At 34.4% G+C, this 24157-nt stretch overlaps 3 protein-coding genes across 5 annotated transcripts; 1 reads left to right on the forward strand and 2 right to left on the reverse strand.

Annotated features, from left to right (window-relative positions):
* Positions 1-552: 552 nt before the first annotated feature.
* LOC112703826 (calcium-transporting ATPase 9, plasma membrane-type) lies at positions 553-17217 on the reverse strand. Of its 3 annotated transcripts, none has more exons than XM_025755449.3 (31): positions 16270-17217; positions 16074-16190; positions 15928-15967; positions 15703-15827; positions 15455-15586; positions 15262-15351; positions 7220-7289; positions 6100-6170; positions 5931-6014; positions 5709-5786; positions 5556-5627; positions 5355-5438; positions 5167-5249; positions 4820-4928; positions 4665-4720; positions 4154-4196; positions 3997-4080; positions 3741-3878; positions 3593-3658; positions 3386-3484; positions 3196-3306; positions 2921-3088; positions 2504-2845; positions 2306-2404; positions 2098-2235; positions 1921-2021; positions 1785-1830; positions 1487-1624; positions 1209-1316; positions 1024-1115; positions 553-883 (listed from the first exon to the last, which is right to left on the reverse strand). In XM_025755449.3, the coding sequence occupies exons 1-31, from the start codon at positions 16468-16470 to the stop codon at positions 715-717; spliced, it is 3354 nt and encodes a 1117-aa protein (XP_025611234.1). In that variant the 5' UTR covers positions 16471-17217; the 3' UTR covers positions 553-714. The 3 variants fall into 3 exon arrangements, with proteins under 3 accessions (XP_025611234.1, XP_025611236.1, XP_072055915.1); XM_025755451.3 differs by having other exon boundaries at positions 553-900; positions 16270-17215; XM_072199814.1 differs by having other exon boundaries at positions 553-900; positions 4665-4928.
* Positions 7856-9732, forward strand: LOC112703828 (protein ENDOPLASMIC RETICULUM-ARRESTED PEN3). Its single transcript, XM_025755452.3, has one exon. The coding sequence runs from the start codon at positions 8113-8115 to the stop codon at positions 9547-9549; it is 1437 nt and encodes a 478-aa protein (XP_025611237.1). The 5' UTR covers positions 7856-8112; the 3' UTR covers positions 9550-9732.
* LOC112703829 (protein ENDOPLASMIC RETICULUM-ARRESTED PEN3-like) lies at positions 13212-15334 on the reverse strand. Its single transcript, XM_025755454.3, has one exon. The coding sequence runs from the start codon at positions 14825-14827 to the stop codon at positions 13391-13393; it is 1437 nt and encodes a 478-aa protein (XP_025611239.1). The 5' UTR covers positions 14828-15334; the 3' UTR covers positions 13212-13390.
* Positions 17218-24157: the final 6940 nt, after the last annotated feature.

Consider the following 24157-nt stretch of genomic DNA (forward strand, 5'->3'; position numbering starts at 1 on the left):
ACCCTTGTATTGTAATGTTTGATAAAGAGAACGCCTAAGTTGTCACTTGCCTTGAGATAGTATTTTTATACTTTATATTACAGATAAAATAAGATCATAAATTAATAATAAAATAAAGTGACGTGTGGAGTATTGTTTTTAAATTGGTTATCAAGATTTAAAAAAAAAAACACCATAATGCATACATTGTTTTATATTTTTCTTTCTAACAGTTCTTTTTTATATTTTTTTGCACCTATATTTAACTTTGATTTGTATGCTTCTTGTTAAAATATATAGCTTTATATTATACTATTCCGGTAAGCCTTTATTCTTATTTCTCTTGGTCCGATAGCTGGATGAACTTTTAAATTAAGAACAAATATTATCGTTATTTTTAAAACTTTAATAGTACAACATCATCTTTTTAAAAAAGGTTATGTCTAAATATAAATTTTAGATTTTTTTTTTCCTCCTCCAATTACCTGTGCTTCTATAATATATAAATATTTTTTTACCATGTTTACAAGTAGTAGAGAGTATATGGTTTGCGTCTACGTTGGGGCATGCATGTGATGAAAATATAAGATTGCTGCTATATTGTCAATATAATTAACTACGAATAAATTCTAGGAGGAAATTAAATGAAACTGCTGATATCTGTAATATATAGGGAGGGGGACAAATTAGTGAGGGATATGTCACATATGTCAGGCTAGCTAGTAAGCTTACTAGCTATGAATTGAAGGAGAGTGGTTGGTGGATGCTAACTATGACTAGCCAGTTCTCTCTCGTATCTATTGTGGTTGCGCAGCAGCAGTAGTACGAGACTTCTTGAGTCGTCTGATATGCTTCTTTAAGGTCCGTGACCATGGTGTTTTCGGAACTGGAATTAGTTTTCCAACTACAGCAAGAGGCCAGCTGTGTTACATTAAAGCAATCAGTCTTACTATTAATGCAATATATCAATCAATCAACAAATTCAATTCAATTGACCACAAGAAGTAGTCTAGCTGACATGAGCAGGCACTTGAGTCAACTAACCTGATTATCCCAATACCAAGAGAAAATAACCAAAGTTTCCAGTCAAGGCGCACTGTTGAGGTGAATTTTCCGAGAAACTCGATGATTAGTATCTGAACAGTTTAATTTGACTTAATTAGATTCAGAAATACTTGCATGCAAATGCTAAATGATTAATTTAGAATAACAATTGGATGCCTGTTCACCTGAAGCACAAATGTCATTCCAACAATTCCCATGAAGAGACGATTCTTAGTCACTCCTTTGAAAACATTCATTTGATCTATTTTTCTAGCATTGAACTCGTTAAATATCTGAGTCAAAACATTACAACAACCGTCCCAATAAGAATCCTATATACTGTATTACACTATAAAATTATTTTGTTGCAAGGGATGGGGATGGGACAGAGACACATTGTATAAGGAAATCGCAGATTTATCTCCAAATTAAACCATTAATTAAATAGGTTTTCACTACTTACTTGGCATAGAACGAATGTGTTGAATATTAAAGTATTCTTCACTTGTAAGGAGTGAGATTTAGAATCTTGATCATCACCTAAATTAATACTTTGCCAACCGAAATTAAGAATGAGAAGAATGGTCACTTGATAGACAGCCTGGAAAATCAAATGTATAAAAAATCATAAAGTGATAGGATCCAAAGAGGTATATGTAATATGTTTTCAGGCTACACACAACTAAATGATGATCTCACAACAGGACAATGTGCAAGTTTAATTTCTCCGCACAGTATTAAGAATGATGTACTCTAGCTACCTGTATGACCAAGTTCCTCCACATGACATTAGTTATAAGAGATTCCCTGAAAAATCGAGGAAGAGCACATGGTGTGAAATTAAGGCGAGAGACATGGTAAAAGGCAGAAATCAGATCCAAATGAAGCAATACAAACCTTCGGCCAACTGGTGATCTGCGCATAAGGCTGTCAGTTGGTGGTTCCGTAGCTAGTGCAAGGGCTCCAAGAGTGTCCATGATCAGGTTGACCCACAAAAGCTGCACGTAAACAAATTAAACCAAAACTAAACATACATCTGCAAATAAATTAAAGAGTGAGGGAAGCGTGGTGCACCTGTACTGCATTTAAAGGAACTTCACCAGCAGATACGGCGGCCACAACATTTATTACAAGAGCAGCAACGTTAACAGTGAGTTGGAACTGAATGAATTTTTGAATATTCGCATATACTGAACGGCCCCATCGAACAACCTGAACAAACACACAAAACAGTTTAATTAATTATAAACAGATGATCATGCATATGGTGAAGGTTGGTTACCTTAACTACTGATGCAAAGTTATCATCAAGAATTATAATATCGGAGCTTTCTTTTGCAACTTCAGTTCCTTGGATGCCCATAGAAAGACCAATATCTGCCTAAAAGGAACATAGCAAAAGACGGTCATGAATTATAAGTATAAGGAAAAAAAATATACAATTAAAGATCCAGAGATGGAAGAAATATGGTATACGTACCTCATGAAGTGCAGGAGCATCATTGGTGCCATCCCCTGTGACTGCAACAACTTCACCCAATTTACGCAGCGCTTGCACGAGCAAAAGCTTGTCATTAGGAGAAGACCTCCCCATCACCGTTATTTTCTTAGCAACTTGTTCCCTTTCTATTTCAGATAGTTCACGGAATGTCTTCCCTTCAATTATATTTGGCTCCACCGCCTCTTCCTTTGAACTCAGTATTCCACACTCCAAAGCTATTGCCTTTGCTGTATTCAGATTATCCCCCGTAACCATCCGTACCTTAACACCTGCTTGAGAGCATAGTCTTACAGCTTCTTTCACTCCGGGCCGACAAGGATCCTGAATATGATTAAAATTCAGGGTTGCTAACCTCAGTCAAAGCAGAATAAAAGGATCGACTTGTAAGTAGTTTACCTTTATCCCAACAATAGCAAGCAAAATAAGCTCCTGTTCTGGCAAGGACCACTTGTCTAAATCCTCTTGCTTAGAGGGAACTTTGTCCAATTCGTATGGTCTGTACGCAATGGCCACACAGCGCAAGCTCTGGACAGCCATGTCTTCAATGGCCTCCGTGAAGAATACCTGCAAAACATAATGTTAATCTTTTCCTTATCCGAATTGCTCCAATCATTTTAAGAAACAAACATAGCTAACCGCCAGTTATAAGAATAGCCAACCAACCAACCAACCTTGTCTTTTTCAATAGATTGCAACTGACCATTTGAATCAAGATATTGAGTGCAGGCTCCTAGAACTATTTCTGCAGCTCCTTTCCAATGTATATGTACTCCAGAAACCCCCTGCCACCAGAAATGGAATGGTGTTAATAATCAACCAGCATTTTAAATGCTAATTTATTTATTTGATAAAAAAAATTACCATCTTTAGAGCAACACCACCTCGCTTTTTCTCAGAATTGAAGGGGAAGACGTGGAGAACTGTCGAATTTGATCTGGTAAGATCAAAATTCATCCCCAACTGCCATGACTCGATTAATTAAGTTCAGCTTCAAAATCAATACATCAATACATACATATATATACAGACATATATTAACCAACAAGCTAATTAATTAGTAGGACCAACCTTCACGGCCCAAGAAAGAATTGCCTTCTCGGTTGGAGATCCTGAAATCTCTGCCTCTCCACCATCCTTCCAAACGAAATATATAATGCAGTCAGAATGAAAACCATGGGAATAAAATATTCTATAGTTCTAGATTAGATCAACAAACCTTAGGCACAAAAACATTGCCCGTAGTATTCTGTGCAATGCCTTCATTTATGAGGGATAGAACTTCTGGATGCAACTTCGACGAGTCATCGGGTGGATCTTGTTTCTTCCTCCCAGCATATGCCTCAACTACAGTCATCTATATATATATAGGATTCCGCAAAACAAGTTACTATTCACATGCATATTCATGCACAAATGAGCTTGGTAATTAACCATCTGAGGGATGAATATAATGTAACATACTACCAACCCACCTGATTCAAGGTCAAAGTTCCGGTCTTATCACTACAAATTGTTGTGGCGGAGCCCATAGTTTCACATGCTGATAGCCTTCGAACCTGCACAACTATGCATGTTTTAAAACTAATTAACTCATGACAAAATAGTTCTGGAGAATAAAAGGATAGTTACCAATGCTTTGTCTGCCATCATTTTCCGCATAGAGAAGGCCAGGCTATATATCACCAACAAAATACAAATTACCCTTAATAGAGGAATGCACGTCTCTCAGCTCCCTTAGTTTTTTACATTTGAGCTGTGTATAGTTGGAGTCTATGATTCCTATGATTATGGTGGTTATAATAGCTATATAAATAAATTAAAATAGGTGTTTGTTTTCATATAATGTAAAAAATACGGAAAAAGATAAAAATAAATAACAAATTACGTAAATTTTACTGCTTTTTATTTAAATAAAATATTATTCTACTAGCAAATATATTTATTCTCTATATTCTATGTATATTATTATTATTATTCTTTATAAAAGTATTGGTATTATTAAATAATAAAAAAATATTACTTTAATTTTAATAATATCTTTTAAAATAACATAACTATTATAGTCACTATAGCATAGGTACCATAGCGTCCACTCAATGTACACGGGGAAATAAAAGTAAAGTATAGCGACATTACTAACGTTAAGGTAACTGCCAAAGGTAGACCTTCAGGCACTGCAACAACAACAATTGTAACCTGCACCACTCTAGGTTTAGTTGAGAAACAATTACAAAAACGATAAAATGGAAATAAAACAAGAACAACAAAGTTACATGTATTAGGATTCGAACTTACTGCAATGGTAAAGAGTTTGATGACCCCGTCAACTGCATCACTAATACTAGTCTTTCCCGCTACAAATTGCACTTGTCCGTCTACATCTTTTGTATTGCCAGAGAAGTATCTACGATTCCAAAATCATTACTCACTCTCTCTCAACACACACACACACACAGAGCACGGAGCTTGTAGTAACTATTAATAAGTTTTAAGTACACTACACTGGTTATTACTAACATCACGTGTTACTGCTAGTTAGTAGTACTATATAGTAAGTACTAAAAAAACAACCAATCAAAAAACAATTGAATTGATCTATCTAGCTACGTGGATGCTTAATTAGAAGTGTTTAGTGTGTTTACCTTCCCAAGAGGACTGCAAGAACAGAAACGGCGACAGTAAGCCCAACTATGCCAACAAACGTTGCTACTCCATTCAAACGTACCTATTACGTTACGTGTCACCCAAAAAATATAATTAGGTAAAGTTATAACAGCGTTTTCTTTGTTTAATTTTGGTTTTGGATTTGGATGCATGCGCGCAAGAGAACCTGTAACGGAGTCTCTTCCCCATTATCCTCTGAGATACTTGCCATCAACAGTCCCCATTCAGTGTTAATGCCAACACCTGTTACCTACACATCCATGCCAATATCACATCATGGCATATATAAAAGAAAGAAAATATTAGCATACCACCACACCCCCTAACTGAGATGCAGCATATTAAAAGGATTATTATAATACTGTACCAGCATAGTACCAACTCCATCTGCTACTTTGCAACCGGACATCAAAAATGGTGCCTTGTGATCCTTCTGAACCTGCAGGGCACTCCTAGCTTAAAAATCAAAACAAGAATAAACAACCACTAATTAGGTCAATTGAAGGAATAAGCAACATACAATTTTGCTTTCACCAGTCATACTCGATTCATCAATGGCAAGTGAGTGACCAGTGATTAAAACTCCATCAGCAGGAACCTGATGATTACACCCATAAACAAATTAAAGCGATTAATACAATATATTATAATAATATAGAAAGTCAGAAAGAATAATGCAATATTCAGTTCCGTAAACAAGCTTATATATGTATTATAATATATAATAATATATATATATCACCTGATCACCTATTTTAAGAGGTACTACATCACCAACAACAATATCAAATATGGATAATTTTATTGTTCTACCGCCTCTAGTGACCTGCAACGAGTTAATAACGAGTACATTTGATTAGTTTAAGTTTCGACGTAGTGAGTTATCTGTCATTGTAATATAAACTACACACCTCCAATTGTATATTTTGTTTTTCTGCGTTCAAGTTCTTAAACTGGAGAGATTGCCGATAATCACTGACGGCTGGAATATAAAAAGGCAAAAGTAATAACAATACAAAAATTTAACGGTTTTCGAAGGAGCGAGGGCAATTCTAGAGCTACAAATTTTGTGTCTAAATTACTTAAATGTAAATGTTAAAAAATGTGACCCACTCTTTTATGAAATTAAAACATGTATATTTTGTAGGTAGTATAGAACACACTTTGGACGAAAATTCAAAAAATAAAGGCACCCACTAAAATAAATATGCTAAATTTTTTATTTTTTTATGAAAATACTTGTATTAAAAATATGACTTATTTATTTAGCTACATTTTAAATAAAAATAACATTTTTATAATATACTAAAATTAAATTTTATATGATAAAAAAAAGAAACATCTTCATATACAAATAATTATATATAAAATTTTATTTGTAGTATTTACAAAAATAAAATGGTGGTAGCGGGTATCAGTCTATCAGATGTGTTAGAAATATTAGGTAAATAATATTTTTAATTTAGATTAAGTGTTAGGAATTAAAATAATATTTTTATATTTATTTTGTTTTTAATTAATATTAAATAACTTTTTTGTTAACTATTTTGATCTTTTAATATTTTTCATTTTTTAATTATATTCGACTAAATCATATTTAACTTAAAAAAAACACTTTATATAACATCAGTAACTAATTATTGCAATGGTATATATACTGCACATTTATTAAATAATTTAATTAAGTATCAATCCATTCATTATTAAACTGATTATAAACATTAATTATTTTTGTTTATGTTATATAAAGAGTTAAATTTTTATAATAAATGTAAAATTATTTTAAACTAAAATAAAATCGAGTATGTTGCCACCATTTATCTCAGAAAGAAAGTTACTGTATCTAGGTATCAATGGAAAAGAATTTCACAATGATATATAGTGCACATAAATTAAATTCATATATACTATTTTATTTAATATCAAATAACATTATTTTAAACAATTTTATTTTAATATTCATATAATATTTGACATGATATGATGATAAATTTACTTTTATTTATCAAATGAAAGAAGCTGTTCGGATACCTGTAACTATAATGACAAGAAAAACTGCGAAAGTAATGCTCCCACCGTCATACCATCCATGTTCCAAACCCTAACGATTACAAATTAATGAAATGAACAAACTTTTATGAATGATCATTTGAATAAAAATATAAAAATGAAGGAAAAGTCTAGGAATAAACAATTTTATTAAAATTTAGCCTACACTTAACTAGTAAAAGAAAAATAAATAATTCTACATTATTAGATGTGATCTTACACCATTAAAAATATTAATAATGACTACAAATTATAAAACTTGCTGATCTCTTAGTATTCCTCGTATAAATAAATTGATTACGTTTGGTATGCAGTATTAATTAAATGATCATTAATTTAAAAAAAAATTATTTAAGAAACAATAAGATACCAACTTAAAAAAAAATCTAAAATTACTTTATATTATATTTCTTAATTGATGTTTATCTTATTTTATTTCTTTAATTATTGTTAAAATAATTGAATAATATTAAATGTTATATATATAAATTAAGAATAATAAATTAAATAAAATAATTTTATGTTATTATATCACAAGTATTACTTTATTATTTTTAACCAAAGCATTAAAATAAAGAAGGATACATGAGACAAACATTATAAGAGCAGGATTCAGGTGGAATAAGCAAGAGACAAGTAACCAAACTAATATTAAATGATTTAAACTATGCTAAACATTTGCCTTAGTCTTAAATCTTAATAGGAGCCAAACTATGTGCATGTTTGGGCGCCATTAATAGTTAAAAAAATTACTCATTTTGAGGTTATTTTTTACGTTCCTTAATAGTTAAAAAAGAAAACCGAAAATGACCAAAAGTCCAAAACTAAGATAGGGAGAAGCATCAGTTGATAGACATAGTCATCACCAGTCAACAATGGAGGCAGAGGGCAGTTCCCAAGCCTCTGCGGCGGCATCAGAGTCCCAAGCCACCAGCGAACGCATCAAGCTCAACGTCGGCGGCAAGCTCTTCGAGACAACCCTCTCGACCATCCGGTCCGCCGGTCCAGACTCCCTCCTCTTCGTCCTCTCGAACCGCCCCGCCAACGACCCCAACCCGGTTTTCATAGACCGGGACCCCGAAATCTTCTCCGTCCTCCTCTCCCTCCTGCGCACCAATCAGATCCCCTCCGCCGCCCGCCGCTTCTCCACACAGGAGCTTGCTGACGAGGCCGCCTTTTACGGCATAGACTCCCACTTCCGCTCTGCTGCCGCTCCCCCGCCCTTCTCCGGCATCGATGCTTCCATCGTCAAGTCCATCAGTCCCGCCTCCGAGGGTCTCCCTTCCACCTTTGCCGTCGCCGACAACGGCGCGGTCTGGATCGCCCACGGCGGCCAGATCTCCAGCTATGACTGGAGCCTCGCCCACACCGGCACTCTCCGTACTCACCTCGACGAGATCGACTCCATCTGCCGCGTATGGACGGAGATCGCTGCCGTCGGATCGGAATCCGATGCCGGACTTCATTTCTACGACTTCTCAAGCAGCCGCCACGTTGGATCCGTACACTGGACCGATCCTTCAGATCCTCGCATATTCAAGGCTCGCGTTAACGCCATAACCGCCTCGGAAACCTCCGTGTTCGCCTCGTTCGATTGTCCTCACCGCGAGAACATTGTTCTCGAGATCGACAAAGAGAGGATCCAGATTGTATCGCAGTTAGGGCGCCAATCGGGGAACCAGGCAAAGCACATGGTTCCGTCGAAGTTGACGTTTGTTCCGGCAACCGGAGTTCTCGTCGGAACCGCCATCACGAGCGGCGCGTTCGGCTACTCCGGTTACATACGGATTTGGGACCCCAGGTCCGGAGACGTGGTTTGGGAGACAAACGAGCCTGGTGCGGGTCGGAGTAGCAGGTTCGGAGACTCATTTGCTGACGTGGATGTTGACGCGGAAGGGTTATCGATTTTCAAGCTGTGTTCTAAGTCTGGGGATTTGGGTATGGCTGACATGAGGCGTTTGGGGGATGATCCTTGGGTTTATTTGGAGGAGAAGAACCCTAGCATGGTAAATTATGGTGGTGAAGTGAATAATTTGTTGATGCATTGTTGTTGGGGGCAAGTGTTTGTTGGAAGAGGTGGAAGCTTGGAGGTTTGGTCAAGGGTTCAAGCCCATGGTGGCAGCATCGAAGGTGAGAGCGGGCGTGAAGGGTTTTTTCGGAGGAACTTCGTGGATAAGAGGGGTGATTCAGAGAGAGGGGATATAAAGAAGATTGAAGGTGGTGGGGATAGGTTGTTTGTTAGTAGGGAAGGTGTTGAAGGTATTGAAGTGTGGGAGAGTTCTCATACTTCTGGAGCTGTTCCTGTTTCATGACCCCTCCCCATGGATTAGGGGCCTTTCTTTCTCAACATTTTAGGTAGGGGTTTCTTGTTTTGTAAGATTCATATATTTTTTTCCTTCTGATGATTCAATGAGAAACTGTTTAGTTAGTTATAGCGCTGATATTTTCAGCTGTATACACTTGAATAATTTATAATAAGATGCAATTTCCTTACAGTGTATGTGTTGGTTGTGATTTTGTTATTACTCATTAGTCATCGTGTTTTGTCAGGTTCTTTGCTAGGGGTTTCCATTTTTTTATGCAAGGTTCTTCTTCTTTCATGAAAACTGTGTTATTAGCCATAGAAAGTAGTTCTTTACTCTAATAGCTTGAACATTTTCATATCAAGAAGTGTCTTGGACTTGGTTGTGAAACTATGATCTTGGTATAGTGCCGTTTGGATATCTTCAATCTGATTTACTAATAGTTGCTAATTATGTGAGTATATTTTAGTGAAAGCTTTGGGATCATTTCAATGTTCATGGTCAATTAAGTACTATACTTTTCTGTGATGGCCTTAGTGAACTTTATCTTTCACTATAGTCCTGTTATGTTTGACACAATGATAGAGAAGCATGATTTGTGTACAATGCACCATTCTTGTTAAGGGATATGTTTAGTACTTAGTAACTATTTTTGTTCTCTTTTTTAATGAATGTTATGATATAAAGCTTTGTTTTTTTCACTGCAACATTTTGCTAACAGCTTTTTTTTTCCGGATAAGTAACACAAGGTAACTAGAATAAGTAACACAAAGTAACTCAGCCTGTCCGAAAGAAGCAGGGGTCAATCCGTCGCAGTTTTTACAATATCAAAACACCAAACATATCAAGAAACCATACATATCAAGCTAAACAGCACATTTTTATAACAGCTTTTATGCCTTTGCCAGTTATTACTGTCTTTGATCACACTATTTATCTGCTTTGTTTGTCGTGTTTCCTGAATGAAAACCTTTGTCATGGAAGACTCAGATCATATAGTTTACTTTTGTTGCAAATTATCCTCTTCATTCATTGCTCTATTGGCGGATTACAGAACACACCAGTTACTTAATTCTAAGGATCTCAACTTCAGGTATGTTTACATTACATGTATAATTATTAATAATCTATCTATATTCGATGACCACCATTTCTTAAACTGTTCAGGTATGGATTTTATTATTTAAAAACGTAGTTACTTGTATTTATGATGATGACTTTGTAAGTATTCCCATTTTATATAGTACTACATCAAATTTGATTATCTTGTTTTAGGATGGGATGGGCATTAGAAGTAGATTTCAGCACTACAATTTTCCTACTACTTACCCATGGTTGATATTTGGTCAATTTAATCTATTGCTTATTTATTTTTACTATCATGAGCCATTGTTTATTGATATTATGAACATTTGAGGACATCACCATCTTGTCGTACTATAATTTTCTATTATATTCATTTTCTGATGTCTGAACTCAAGCTATATGTATGATATAGCATGATTAGGCATTTCAAAATGTAAACAGAAAGCGTCATAAATAATGAGGAATCTGAGGGTTAGAAACTTCACACATTATTAGAGGAAGAGTGGATTGGATGCTGTTAATCATAGGGGAGATGGTGCAATTCAGCCTATTAGGGATACAGAAGGCTTGGTTGAGGAAGATCAAAGAACCAAACTCTTTTAATCATGCTTACAAATTCAGGCACGCTTTTGCATTCAAATATTTCTTTCTTAATGATTTAACATGGATGATCTTGGGTTGAGGAAATTCTGAAAATTTTTAACAAGTGGTATTAGAACCATCTATGATTAAATTATTGAGAAATAATAAAAGATTTATTTTTCTTATTCAGTATTCTTTTTAAAGAGTTTGGCATTCAAAGATTTAATCCTAATCTTATGTATATAAAAATGCGAACATAACCAATATATATAAGAAAGCAATAATACATAAGATTAGGATTAAATCTTTGAATGCCAAACTCTTTAAAAAGAATACTGAATAAGAAAAATAAATCTTTTATTATTTCTCAATAATTTAATCATAGATGGTTCTAATACCACTTGTTAAAAATTTTCAGAATTTCCTCGACCCAAGATCATCCATGTTAAATCATTAAGAAAGAAATATTTGAATGCAGAAGCGTACCTGAATTTGTAAGCATGATTAAAAGAGTTTGGTTCTTTGATCTTCCTCAACCAAGCCTTCTGTATCCCTAATAGGCTGAATTGCACCATCTCCCCTATGATTAACAGCATCCAATCCACTCTTCCTCTAATAATGTGTGAAGTTTCTAACCCTCAGATTCCTCATTATTTATGACGCTTTCTGTTTACATTTTGAAATGCCTAATCATGCTATATCATACATATAGCTTGAGTTCAGACATCAGAAAATGAATATAATAGAAAATTATAGTACGACAAGATGGTGATGTCCTCAAATGTTCATAATATCAATAAACAATGGCTCATGATAGTAAAAATAAATAAGCAATAGATTAAATTGACCAAATATCAACCATGGGTAAGTAGTAGGGAAATTGTAGTGCTGAAATCTACTTCTAATGCCCATCCCATCCTAAAACAAGATAATCAAATTTGATGTAGTACTATATAAAATGGGAATACTTACAAAGTCATCATCATAAATACAAGTAACTACGTTTTTAAATAATAAAATCCATACCTGAACAGTTTAAGAAATTGTGGTCATCGAATATAGATAGATTATTAATAATTATACATGTAATGTAAACATACCTGAAGTTGAGATCCTTAGAATTAAGTAACTGGTGTGTTCTGTAATCCGCCAATAGAGCAATGAATGAAGAGGATAATTTGCAACAAAAGTAAACTATATGATCTGAGTCTTCCATGACAAAGGTTTTCATTCAGGAAACACGACAAACAAAGCAGATAAATAGTGTGATCAAAGACAGTAATAACTGGCAAAGGCATAAAAGCTGTTATAAAAATGTGCTGTTTAGCTTGATATGTATGGTTTCTTGATATGTTTGGTGTTTTGATATTGTAAAAACTGCGACGGATTGACCCCTGCTTCTTTCGGACAGGCTGAGTTACTTTGTGTTACTTATTCTAGTTACCTTGTGTTACTTATCCGGAAAAAAAAAGCTGTTAGCAAAATGTTGCAGTGAAAAAAACAAAGCTTTATATCATAACATTCATTAAAAAAGAGAACAAAAATAGTTACTAAGTACTAAACATATCCCTTAACAAGAATGGTGCATTGTACACAAATCATGCTTCTCTATCATTGTGTCAAACATAACAGGACTATAGTGAAAGATAAAGTTCACTAAGGCCATCACAGAAAAGTATAGTACTTAATTGACCATGAACATTGAAATGATCCCAAAGCTTTCACTAAAATATACTCACATAATTAGCAACTATTAGTAAATCAGATTGAAGATATCCAAACGGCACTATACCAAGATCATAGTTTCACAACCAAGTCCAAGACACTTCTTGATATGAAAATGTTCAAGCTATTAGAGTAAAGAACTACTTTCTATGGCTAATAACACAGTTTTCATGAAAGAAGAAGAACCTTGCATAAAAAAATGGAAACCCCTAGCAAAGAACCTGACAAAACACGATGACTAATGAGTAATAACAAAATCACAACCAACACATACACTGTAAGGAAAATTGCATCTTATTATAAATTATTCAAGTGTATACAGCTGAAAATATCAGCGCTATAACTAACTAAACAGTTTCTCATTGAATCATCAGAAGGAAAAAAATATATGAATCTTACAAAACAAAAACCCCTACTAAAATGTTGAGAAAGAAAGGCCCTAATCCATGGGGAGGGGTCATGAAACAGGAACAGCTCCAGAAGTATGAGAACTCTCCCACACTTCAATACCTTCAACACCTTCCCTACTAACAAACAACCTATCCCCACCACCTTCAATCTTCTTTATATCCCCTCTCTCTGAATCACCCCTCTTATCCACGAAGTTCCTCCGAAAAAACCCTTCACGCCCGCTCTCACCTTCGATGCTGCCACCATGGGCTTGAACCCTTGACCAAACCTCCAAGCTTCCACCTCTTCCAACAAACACTTGCCCCCAACAACAATGCATCAACAAATTATTCACTTCACCACCATAATTTACCATGCTAGGGTTCTTCTCCTCCAAATAAACCCAAGGATCATCCCCCAAACGCCTCATGTCAGCCATACCCAAATCCCCAGACTTAGAACACAGCTTGAAAATCGATAACCCTTCCGCGTCAACATCCACGTCAGCAAATGAGTCTCCGAACCTGCTACTCCGACCCGCACCAGGCTCGTTTGTCTCCCAAACCACGTCTCCGGACCTGGGGTCCCAAATCCGTATGTAACCGGAGTAGCCGAACGCGCCGCTCGTGATGGCGGTTCCGACGAGAACTCCGGTTGCCGGAACAAACGTCAACTTCGACGGAACCATGTGCTTTGCCTGGTTCCCCGATTGGCGCCCTAACTGCGATACAATCTGGATCCTCTCTTTGTCGATCTCGAGAACAATGTTCTCGCGGTGAGGACAATCGAACGAGGCGAACACGGAGGTTTCCGAGGCGGTTATGGCGTTAACGCGAGCCTTGAATATGCGAGGATCTGAAGGATCGGTCCAGTGTACGGATCCAACGTGGCGGCTGCTTGAGAAGTCGTAGAAATGAAGTCCGGCATCGGATTCCGATCCGACGGCAGCGATCTCCGTCCATACGCGGCAGATGGAGTCGATCTCGTCGAGGTGAGTACGGAGAGTGCCGGTGTGGGCGAGGCTCCAGTCATAGCTGGAGATCTGGCCGCCGTGGGCGATCCAGACCGCGCCGTTGTCGGCGACGGCAAAGGTGGAAGGGAGACCCTCGGAGGCGGGACTGATGGACTTGACGATGGAAGCATCGATGCCGGAGAAGGGCGGGGGAGCGGCAGCAGAGCGGAAGTGGGAGTCTATGCCGTAAAAGGCGGCCTCGTCAGCAAGCTCCTGTGTGGAGAAGCGGCGGGCGGCGGAGGGGATCTGATTGGTGCGCAGGAGGGAGAGGAGGACGGAGAAGATTTCGGGGTCCCGGTCTATGAAAACCGGGTTGGGGTCGTTGGCGGGGCGGTTCGAGAGGACGAAGAGGAGGGAGTCTGGACCGGCGGACCGGATGGTCGAGAGGGTTGTCTCGAAGAGCTTGCCGCCGACGTTGAGCTTGATGCGTTCGCTGGTGGCTTGGGACTCTGATGCCGCCGCAGAGGCTTGGGAACTGCCCTCTGCCTCCATTGTTGACTGGTGATGACTATGTCTATCAGCTGATGCTTCTCCCTATCTTAGTTTTGGACTTTTGGTCATTTTCGGTTTTCTTTTTTAACTATTAAGGAACGTAAAAAATGAACCTCGAAATGAGTAATTTTTTTTTATTCAAATAATTTTATATCTAAATTTATCTAAAAGGATAAAGGGAATACCTCTTTTCTCAGTGAAATTAAGAAAGAGAATTAAAATTTGGACAAGAATATTTTAGTTTAGTGATTACAATTAACGCGTATTACATGACAGCACTAGAGGTATTTTATTCAGTTAGATGATACATGGAACCGCATGTGCATGTATGTTACCTAATTCATCACATAATCAAGCTGTATAGCGCATTAGTGCTCGAATAAATGTTTGTTGTGAATGATGAGAATTAGAAAATAAGAGTGTTATTCACACACCTCTGTTTTTATTCCAAGTGCCAATGATACCACAGCTGCTATAATCAATATTATAAGCGTCAGATCTTGCCAAGATTCCCAAAGAAACCTCTGTAAAACAACCACTGTTAAACTAGCAACTACTTCGTTAACTGCAATTTTTATCTTTAATTTCCTGAAAAGAAAAGATGGTATAAAAAAGAATAGAAAGTACCCAGAAACTTCTGCCCTTTTTCCGAGGATATGTATTAGTTCCAAATGCTATTTTCCTTTTTGATAGATCAATATCACTTCCACTAATGCCTTTCTCCGGATTTGATTTTAGTATATCCGCTAAGCCCCTAACCTGATGAATAAGATGTCGTATGTATATGTGTGTGTTAGCAAATAAAGCACAAGGCTTCAAGCCATCAATTTAACGTAGTGCACAACATACAAAAGGTTGTATTGAAGTAGACTTGCCCCTCCATAGTGTTGCAAAGCAAGAACGTTCTGATCCTTAAACATCGAAACTAGTTGTTCGAGTCCAACTGCATAGTCACCATCAGGAGTTGGGGCTGCCAGGGATGGCGCTGCTGTATTTGTCACTGGATGTCGTATGATACAAGTTTAATTTTAGGCATGCATACGTACGGAGGGAATAGTAATAAGAGAAAAATTTAATTCAATGGACAAGTACGTACGTACCTAGTTCCCGTTCCCCAGCCAATCTGAAAAGCAAAGCTGCCTAATATAATAAAGCAAGTAATCGTGGTTGATTAGTAGAAGAGAAGCGTGGGAAATAAACCAAACTAATTGATTGATCAGGAGGGAACTTTAATGAGCTAGCTTACTCTTATGACTTGTGCATGGGCTCTAATCATGCTTTTCTTTTGCTCTTTCTCCTCTTCCTTTTTCAAGTCCAAAGTATATCTAAAACGCCTGGAGGCATTCAGAACCAATGCTGCTTGCTGCAAATAATTAAATGATCAGTGAAACTTCCTTTCATCGTTGGAAAAGTAAATTGGATAAAATGTTGCGGGTGCTTACTCTCCAACGCTTGAGCGTCTGGAGCGGGACGTTCTTGGTGTGGATAACGTCAAAAGGATCATCGGGATCCACTAGTTCATCGTCTTCTTCTTCTTCGTTGTTCGAAGCGGGGTCCACGTGGTCATGGCGGCCGCCAGCGATGGTAACTGTGAGGAGGCCATTGGGAGAGGAGTTGGAACCCCGCGAGGTAGAGCGGGCCATGTTTGCCAAGGTCTTGGATCCAGACGTACAGATCGGTCAATAGTATATTGTGTATATATTTGTTCAGATTCAGATGACCACTTCGATCACTTCGCGCCAAAGGTGAATTAATCAATCAAAAGAGTGGATGGATATAATTAATTAATTAAGGTGGAGAAGATAGGAGCAAAAATGATGAGAATCAAAATGAAATTAAAAGAATTCATAAATCGATCAGCCAAGAGAGACCGAAGAAACTAGGTAGGTGGCTAGAAAAGGAAATAAAAATGTTAATGAATAAGATAATTAAACCGCAAAGTAAAGAGATAGGTCTCCATGATCGTCTGGATGGATGCAGGCATTGCATATGGATGATGCATGATGGAAGCCTTGTTGGCTCATGGCTCTGCTGCTATTTGGCTATTGTTGGGCAATGCTATTATTGCTAGCTAGCTGGAAATTCCTCCCATCCCCAACAAACCATCATCCTATTCATTTAATTCATTAATTCTCCTATTTCTTCCCTTTCCCCATTCAATTCTATTCTATTCTCTCTTCGTTTCCTATTTCCTTTTTTCTTTCCTAATTCTATATTTAGATCATCATAATTCAAGCCACACGTGTACGCACGCTACCTTGTGCTCTCTATCCTCTAAATCTTTTTCTCAAATTAGTCTGTTATGTGCATCAGCAGAAAAAAGCAGCAGACCAAGAATTGAGCAACCCATATCATCAATTTCCATTAGCTCTGCTTATTTTATTATCAACTACTTAATCATGTCACAATTCAATTTACTTGATGAGTTAGGAAAGTTGGCCCGTTAAATCAAACTACTATTAATATGCTAAGCTACTTTCAAACCATTAATTAAACTACTATTAATAAATTTTATTTATTAATATTATTATTATCGATTATCAGTTAAAAAGGAGCGACTCTTTTTCCCTTTAATCCCATGGAGGCTTCTTGCAAGGTCTGCAAGGACAACCTCCTTGCTCATGCGTACCCCTCACAGTGGATCACTGGCCCAGTGGCCCCTGGTAAGTCCTGTTCGGTGAAACCAACGTTTTCTTAGCTTGTTCTGTCGATAAAGTTGTGAAAAAGCAAATACATATAAAGTTAAGGAGGGGGGAAATTTTTTAAAATGAAAATATTGGTTGGAAAAAGGTTAGTTATTAGTTTTTTCCGTTTATCTTGGTACTTCAGTAAATGTATTTTATTGGATAAAATAAAATTCAAATTACTACTACACATATAAATTTTTTTTGGCATACAAGTCATACAAATTAACCCTAACCCAACAAAATCAACTTACATAATACGAGCGTGAGAATTACGTTATTCTTTTTTGTATCTCACGTCCTTCTCCTCCTCTTTCTTCTTCTTTGCATTTCTCCTCTTTTTTCTTTAAGTATTTCATCTTTTAGGTAAAACACTTAAATAAACCAGGGAGTCACCAATATTACTCAATAATCCCAAAATAAAAAACATTACGTAGATGTTCCAATGCATATATTTATGTAAATCGAATTGATTTAATTCAAATTACACATTCCGATACTAAATCGAATCAATTTGATTCAAATTAATAGGGTTATTAGTAAATCGAAGTTATTTGATTCGATTTAATATATAGTAAATCGAATTAGCTTAATTCGATTTAGTATTGATACAGATTATTGACATTTACTATTTATATTAACTTTAAAACATCAGTGTCAATAAAAAAATCTATATTTTTATAAACTTATAAATTTAAAATAGAAGAATAAACGATTTTAAAAATTCACTAAAAATCATTCTTTAACTCATTAGCATCTAAACAATCATTACCAGAACTTTTGATGTTGAAAAAGTTAATATAAAATATAGCCCTCTAAGGTGGCACATGTAGGGGTGGCAAGCGGGGAAGCCCGTCCCGCCTTACTCCACCCCGCCAGAAAGGGCGGGCTGGCTCGCCCCGCCCCGCCTAGTGAGGCGATCCCAAAATCCTAGCCCGCCCCGCCTAACGGCGGGCTGGCGAGCTATGCCCGCCAAATAACCTTTTTTCTTTTTATTTTTTATTTTTAACTATTAAATAATATATATAAATGCATAAAAAATCTCTCCTATTTTTTACTTTTAACTATTATAATTTCTAAAAGTATAAACAAATTATAATTTTTATATTCACAAACATTAAAGTCTTTGTAATTATAAATATATAATAAATATAATTATAAACCAAGTTTTCATCCAAAACATAATTATAAATATTGTTCCCAAAGCAAAATAAACATAATCCAAAACATAATAATAAATATTGTCTCTAAAACAAAATAAATATAATCCAAAATACTCAATTTTCATCTTCATTCTCTTGTAAGTTGGGTTGGGAGAAGTTGGGTTTTGGTAAAAAAAATTGTAAAAATACCCTTTGCTAAAAAAATTCTAAGCCCGGCGGGGAAGCCCGCCCCGCCAAAGCCCGCGGTTTAAGCGGTACGGGTTAGGTAGGCTTTTACTATTTGGCGGTCCCAATTTTCCAGCCCAGTCCGCCTTTTTTGGCGGGTTACGCGAGCCGGCTAGGCCTGTTTGCAACCCCTAGGTACAGGGGTTAAAACTTAAATTTTTTTCAAAATCAGAAATAACAGATAGTTATACAATATAAAAAGACTAACTATATTTATACAATATGTAATTTAAAACTTTAAATATATTTTTTTAAAAATTTAAATATATTTATACAATATGTAAATTTAAAACTTTAAATTTACATATTGTATAAATATATTTAAATTTTGAGAAATAATACATTTAAAATTTTAAATTACATATTGTATAAATATAGTTAGTCTTTTTATATTGTATAACTATCTGTTATTTCTGATTTTGAAAAAAATTCAAGTTTTAACTCCTATGCCACTTGGGAGGGCTATACTTTATATTAACTTTTTCAACATAAAAAATCTTGATAATAATTCTTTAGATGATAAATTAATCAAATAAAGAATGATTTTTAGTGAATTTTTAGAAATCGTTTATTGTTCCATTTTAAATTTATAAGTTTATAAAAATATAGATTTTTTAGAATTTGAACAAAAACACAAAAATTAGATTTCTATTCTTATTCGTTTTAATTTTGTTGATATTTTATTTAAATTCAAATGGGGTATTTCTTTATTGACATTTATATTTTAAAGTTAATTAGTAAATGTCAATAATCTATATCACCGATAAATCGAATTAAGCTAATTTGATTTACTATATATGAGTTGTTCAATGATAAATCGAATCAACTAGATTCAATTTATGTAAATCGAATCAACTAGATTCGATTTACTACTCATACAATATATTTCGAATATCAATCATTGGTAATTCGAATCATATAACTTCGATTTACCAATAACCCTACTAATTCGAATCAAATTGATTCGGTTTAGTACCAGAATATGTAATTCGAATTAAATTAATTTGATTTATATAGATATATATATGCATTGGGATATCTACCTAAATTTTTTTATTTTGGGACTATTGAATAATATTGGTGGCTCATTGCTTTATTTAGGTATTTTACCCATTTTTTTATTACTGTTGTTGTTGCTGCATTTTTTTTTCTCTTCTTCTTTCTATTAATTTTGCAACTTCGATTTACCAAGATGATGAAGTAGAAAAAGATGAAGAGGAGGAAGAGGAAGAGTTTTAAATTATGCAGAATTTATGAGTACAGGTACACCGAACATTCTTAAACAATACACTCAAATATTTTCGTGTTACACCCAAATTTGCTGCAAGTACAGAAAAATATTTTCTCTAGTGTTGTATTTTTTTCTTCTTCTTTTTCTTATTTCTTTCTTATTTTTTTAGTTGAATGAATGTAAGTTCATCATCTTTCAAGTAATTTTGTAGTATTATATGTTTTTTCTTTTTCTTTGTTTGATTTTTTGTTTTTATTACTGATAATAGAATAAAATAAGAAGAAACTCGAGAAGGTAAAATAAAAAAAAAGATGAATAAAAAAAAGAAGAAAAAGAAGATGGTGATGATAATGAAAAAAAGAAAAAGAAGCAGAAGATAAGCAGGAGGGAGAATAAGAGTTTTGAATTATGCAGAACGTATCAGCATACATCATTGAAAATTCTTAAAAAATACACTCAAATATCTTCGTGTTACACCCAAATATCTTCGTGTTACACCCAAATTTGCTGCAAATACATAAAAATATTTCTTCTAATGCTTTATTTTTGTCTTTTTATTTTCTTTTTTTCTTATTTCTTCTTTTTTTGTTTGATTTTTTTTTTGTTTTTATTCTTATTAAGAAAGTAAAATAAGAAGAAACTTGAGAAGATAAAAAATAAAAAAAAAGATGAATAAAAAAAGAAGAAGATGATGATGATAATGATGATGATGATAAAAAAGAAGAAGACGAAGTAGCAAAAGATGAGGAGGAGGAAGGGGAAGAGTTTTAAATTATGCAAAATTTATTAGCACACATACACCGAAAACTTTTAAACAATATACTCAAATATTTTCGTATTACACCCAAATTTGCTACTAATAATACAAAAAAATATTTTTTAAATGTAGATTTTTACATTACATTCAATTCAAACCATCAACGATGAACAACAATTTTCACAACAAAAATATTATTCACCTACAGAATCATATACTACTAATAAAAACATTAACTAAAATTGAATCACACCTGAGCCACTTGATTGGATTCAAAACAATAATAAATTTCGTTCTGGTTTAATTGACAATCTGAACTTGAATTATTCATTATCTTCAACAACGAGATAACTGATAATAGAGGAGAATGAGGAAAAAGAATGAGAAGAAGAAATTCCTATGAAAAAAAATGAGAGGGAGGAGGAGGTGGTGTTAGTGACGACAATAACGAAAGATAGAAGAATAAAAAAGAGAAAAAAGGTGCACGTATGAATATAAATTACTTGTATAAACTTATATAAAAAAATGACTTGTATGACCATAACATTTTAATTTTAAAACCTTACTATATATATAATTATAATGATAAAGTAAAATATAAACTAGTGTATTACCGTGCAATAATATATATAAATAGTTATTTTTTATTTATGTTCTAAATATTAAAAAAAAATATTTCCATCGACATATTTAACTTATATAAATTATGTTCATAATAATGAATAAATTTTTTTATCATTTATGCAAATACTAAACAACAGTGTATAATAAACAAATTCACAAAATATTTGGATTAAATAAAAAAAATAAAATATTATTTTTGTCCTTAATATTTGGACTAAATTTTAATAATTTGATCCTTAACGTTTAAAACATTTTATTTCTATTCTAAAAAGTTTTAAACATGTTCAATATAGTCCTACTGTTAAATTTGATACTAATAGTTAGCCGAATGAGTGATGCAAACCTTAATAACATTACTACTAAGTTATATATTCTTTCATGTGTTAGAAAAATATAACCAAAACCTTTTTATAATACTTCTTCTCCTTAATTTTCTTTTTGTACAAAATTCTAAGTCCTAACAATTAATAATCAATGTTTTAAAATCAAAGAAAAAATTTTATACAAGTAATAATTGGTGAATTGATTTTACTTACATGCTAAAATCAAATGCTATTAGCTTTTCAATATACAAATTATTTGTATCAAATTTAATGTATGGTAGAACAAAATTGAATCCGCTTAAAACTTTTTTAAAATTGGATTAGGACGTTTGAAAGTTTTTAAAATTGAAATATGACGTTTAAAATGTTAGACAAAATTAGTATTCGACTCAAACATTTAAAATTAACTTTTTTTCTTTCAAAAACACATTTTCCTTTCTATTATTATTATCTCCTTTCTCCTATTATTATCACTCTGAAATCACTATACTATGATTGTTTACGGTGTAGCTTAGATCGATTTTATTACTACTTGAATTTGATCGGTTTAATTTTATTTTTAAATTATGATTAAGATTGTTTGATGATCAAATTTTTGTGTGGTATTGAATTTTACAATAAATTCTCGTTGCAAGTATAGTTTCTAAACCAACAATAATCCTTTCGTACAAAAATTTGTTTGTCATAAGTAACAAACCCCCAATAATTCAAATAACCGAAGTATTTAAACCTCGAGTTATCTCTCAAAGGAATTGCAAGGAAGTATTCTTGTTATTGGTTATGAATTGTATATTTTGGGGTTTTGGATTAAGAAACAAGAAAGGTAAATTGCAAAGGGAACAAACTAACAACTATAAAAGCTCTTGGCAAGGAATGAGAATTGGAAGTCCTATCCTTATTATCGTCCTCAATAGTGATGAGAATTGTTCATTGCTCCCACTTAGTTAACCCTCTAATTATGAAGGAAAGTCAAGTTGACGAATCAATTTGATTCCTCAAGTCCTAGTCAACTCCTAAGGAAAGACTAGCTTTAGTGGAATTCAAATCAATTAGCAACTTTCAATTATCAATCAACAAAGGAGTTTGATAACTCAAGTGTCACCAATTACTCAACTAAAGCCAAGAGGGAAAAAATCTACTCTAACATCCTTCCAAGCATTTTATCAAACACTTGGAAGGCATAAAGTAAAAGCATAGAAAAGTAATAGGATAACATTAAATCTAAACAACCACTTGCAAATATAAATGAGAACAAATGAAGGAAGAAGCAATAAACATAAAATACCTCAAATTGCATTAATATGGAAATTGAATCTAACATGGAATATTCATAAACTAGATTGTCAACATAAAGTAATCAACAAGGAAAATAAATAAACTAGAATGCTAGAACAAATAAAAGTAGAAGATAAACTAAATTAAAGGAATATTGAACCTGGATTTGAGAAGAAATAAACCTAAAACTAAGAGAAAACTTAAACCTAGAGAGAGGAGAGAGCCTCTCTCTCTAGAAACTACATCTAAAATCTAAACTTATGAAAAGTGAATAATGATTGAATGATCTCATTCTGCTCCACTCTGCAGCCTCTAATCAATGTTTTTGGGCTTGAAACTGGGCCAAAAATATCTCAGAAATCGCCCCCAACAATTTCTGATACGTACAACACGTGGCCCCGTCACACGTACGCGTCGTCCACGCGCACGCGTTGCTTGTTTGCTACACTATCCAGGCGTACGCGTCATGCACGCGTACGCGTCGCCTAACAGCAAGGCAACTATGACAAATTTTATATCATTTTGAAACCCCAGATGTTAGCTTTCCAACGTAACTGAAACCGCCTCATTTGGATCTCTGTAGCTCAAGTTATAGTCAATTAAGTACGAAGAGGTCAGGTTTGACAACTTTGCAATTCCTTCAATTTCTTGTATTCCTTCCACTTTTGCATGCTTCTTTTCCATCCTTTAAGTCATTCATGTCCTATAAACCCTGAAAATACTTAACAGACATATCACGACATCGAATGATAATAAGAGAGGATTAAACATAGCAAATTTAATGCCAAAGAAGCATGTTTTCAATCATAGCACAAAATTAGGAAGGAAAGTGTAAAACATACGAATTCTGTGAATAAATGTGAGAATAGTGGATAAAATTCACTCAATTAAACACAAAATGTACCACAAAATAGTGGTGTATCATTGTTCAAATAAAAATCAATCCAAACAAAATTGTTCATCCAATTCAATCTAAATAAAAAACCAATTAAAATCGCACTAATTTAGATTAGATCGGATTCTATTTTCTACAAAACACGTGGATTGG

This window comes from Arachis hypogaea, chromosome 7 (assembly GCF_003086295.3).
Source record: "Arachis hypogaea cultivar Tifrunner chromosome 7, arahy.Tifrunner.gnm2.J5K5, whole genome shotgun sequence".
Taxonomy (NCBI): Eukaryota; Viridiplantae; Streptophyta; class Magnoliopsida; order Fabales; family Fabaceae; genus Arachis; species Arachis hypogaea.

What these genes read in the sequence shown, in the direction of transcription:
- LOC112703828 (XM_025755452.3), top strand. Translation starts at nt 8,113, where the DNA reads ATGGAGGCAGAGGGCAGTTCCCAAGCCTCTGCGGCGGCATCAGAGTCC.
- LOC112703829 (XM_025755454.3), bottom strand. Translation starts at nt 14,827, where the DNA reads ATGGAGGCAGAGGGCAGTTCCCAAGCCTCTGCGGCGGCATCAGAGTCC.
- LOC112703826 (XM_072199814.1), bottom strand. Translation starts at nt 16,470, where the DNA reads ATGGCCCGCTCTACCTCGCGGGGTTCCAACTCCTCTCCCAATGGCCTC. An exon ending in TGACTGGTGAAAGCAAAATT is followed by an intron (nt 5,628 to 5,708) that starts GTATGTTGCTTA and finishes AGTGCCCTGCAG; the next exon opens with GTTCAGAAGGATCACAAGGC. An exon ending in CTTGGTATTGGGATAATCAG is followed by an intron (nt 901 to 1,023) that starts GTTAGTTGACTC and finishes AATGTAACACAG; the next exon opens with CTGGCCTCTTGCTGTAGTTG.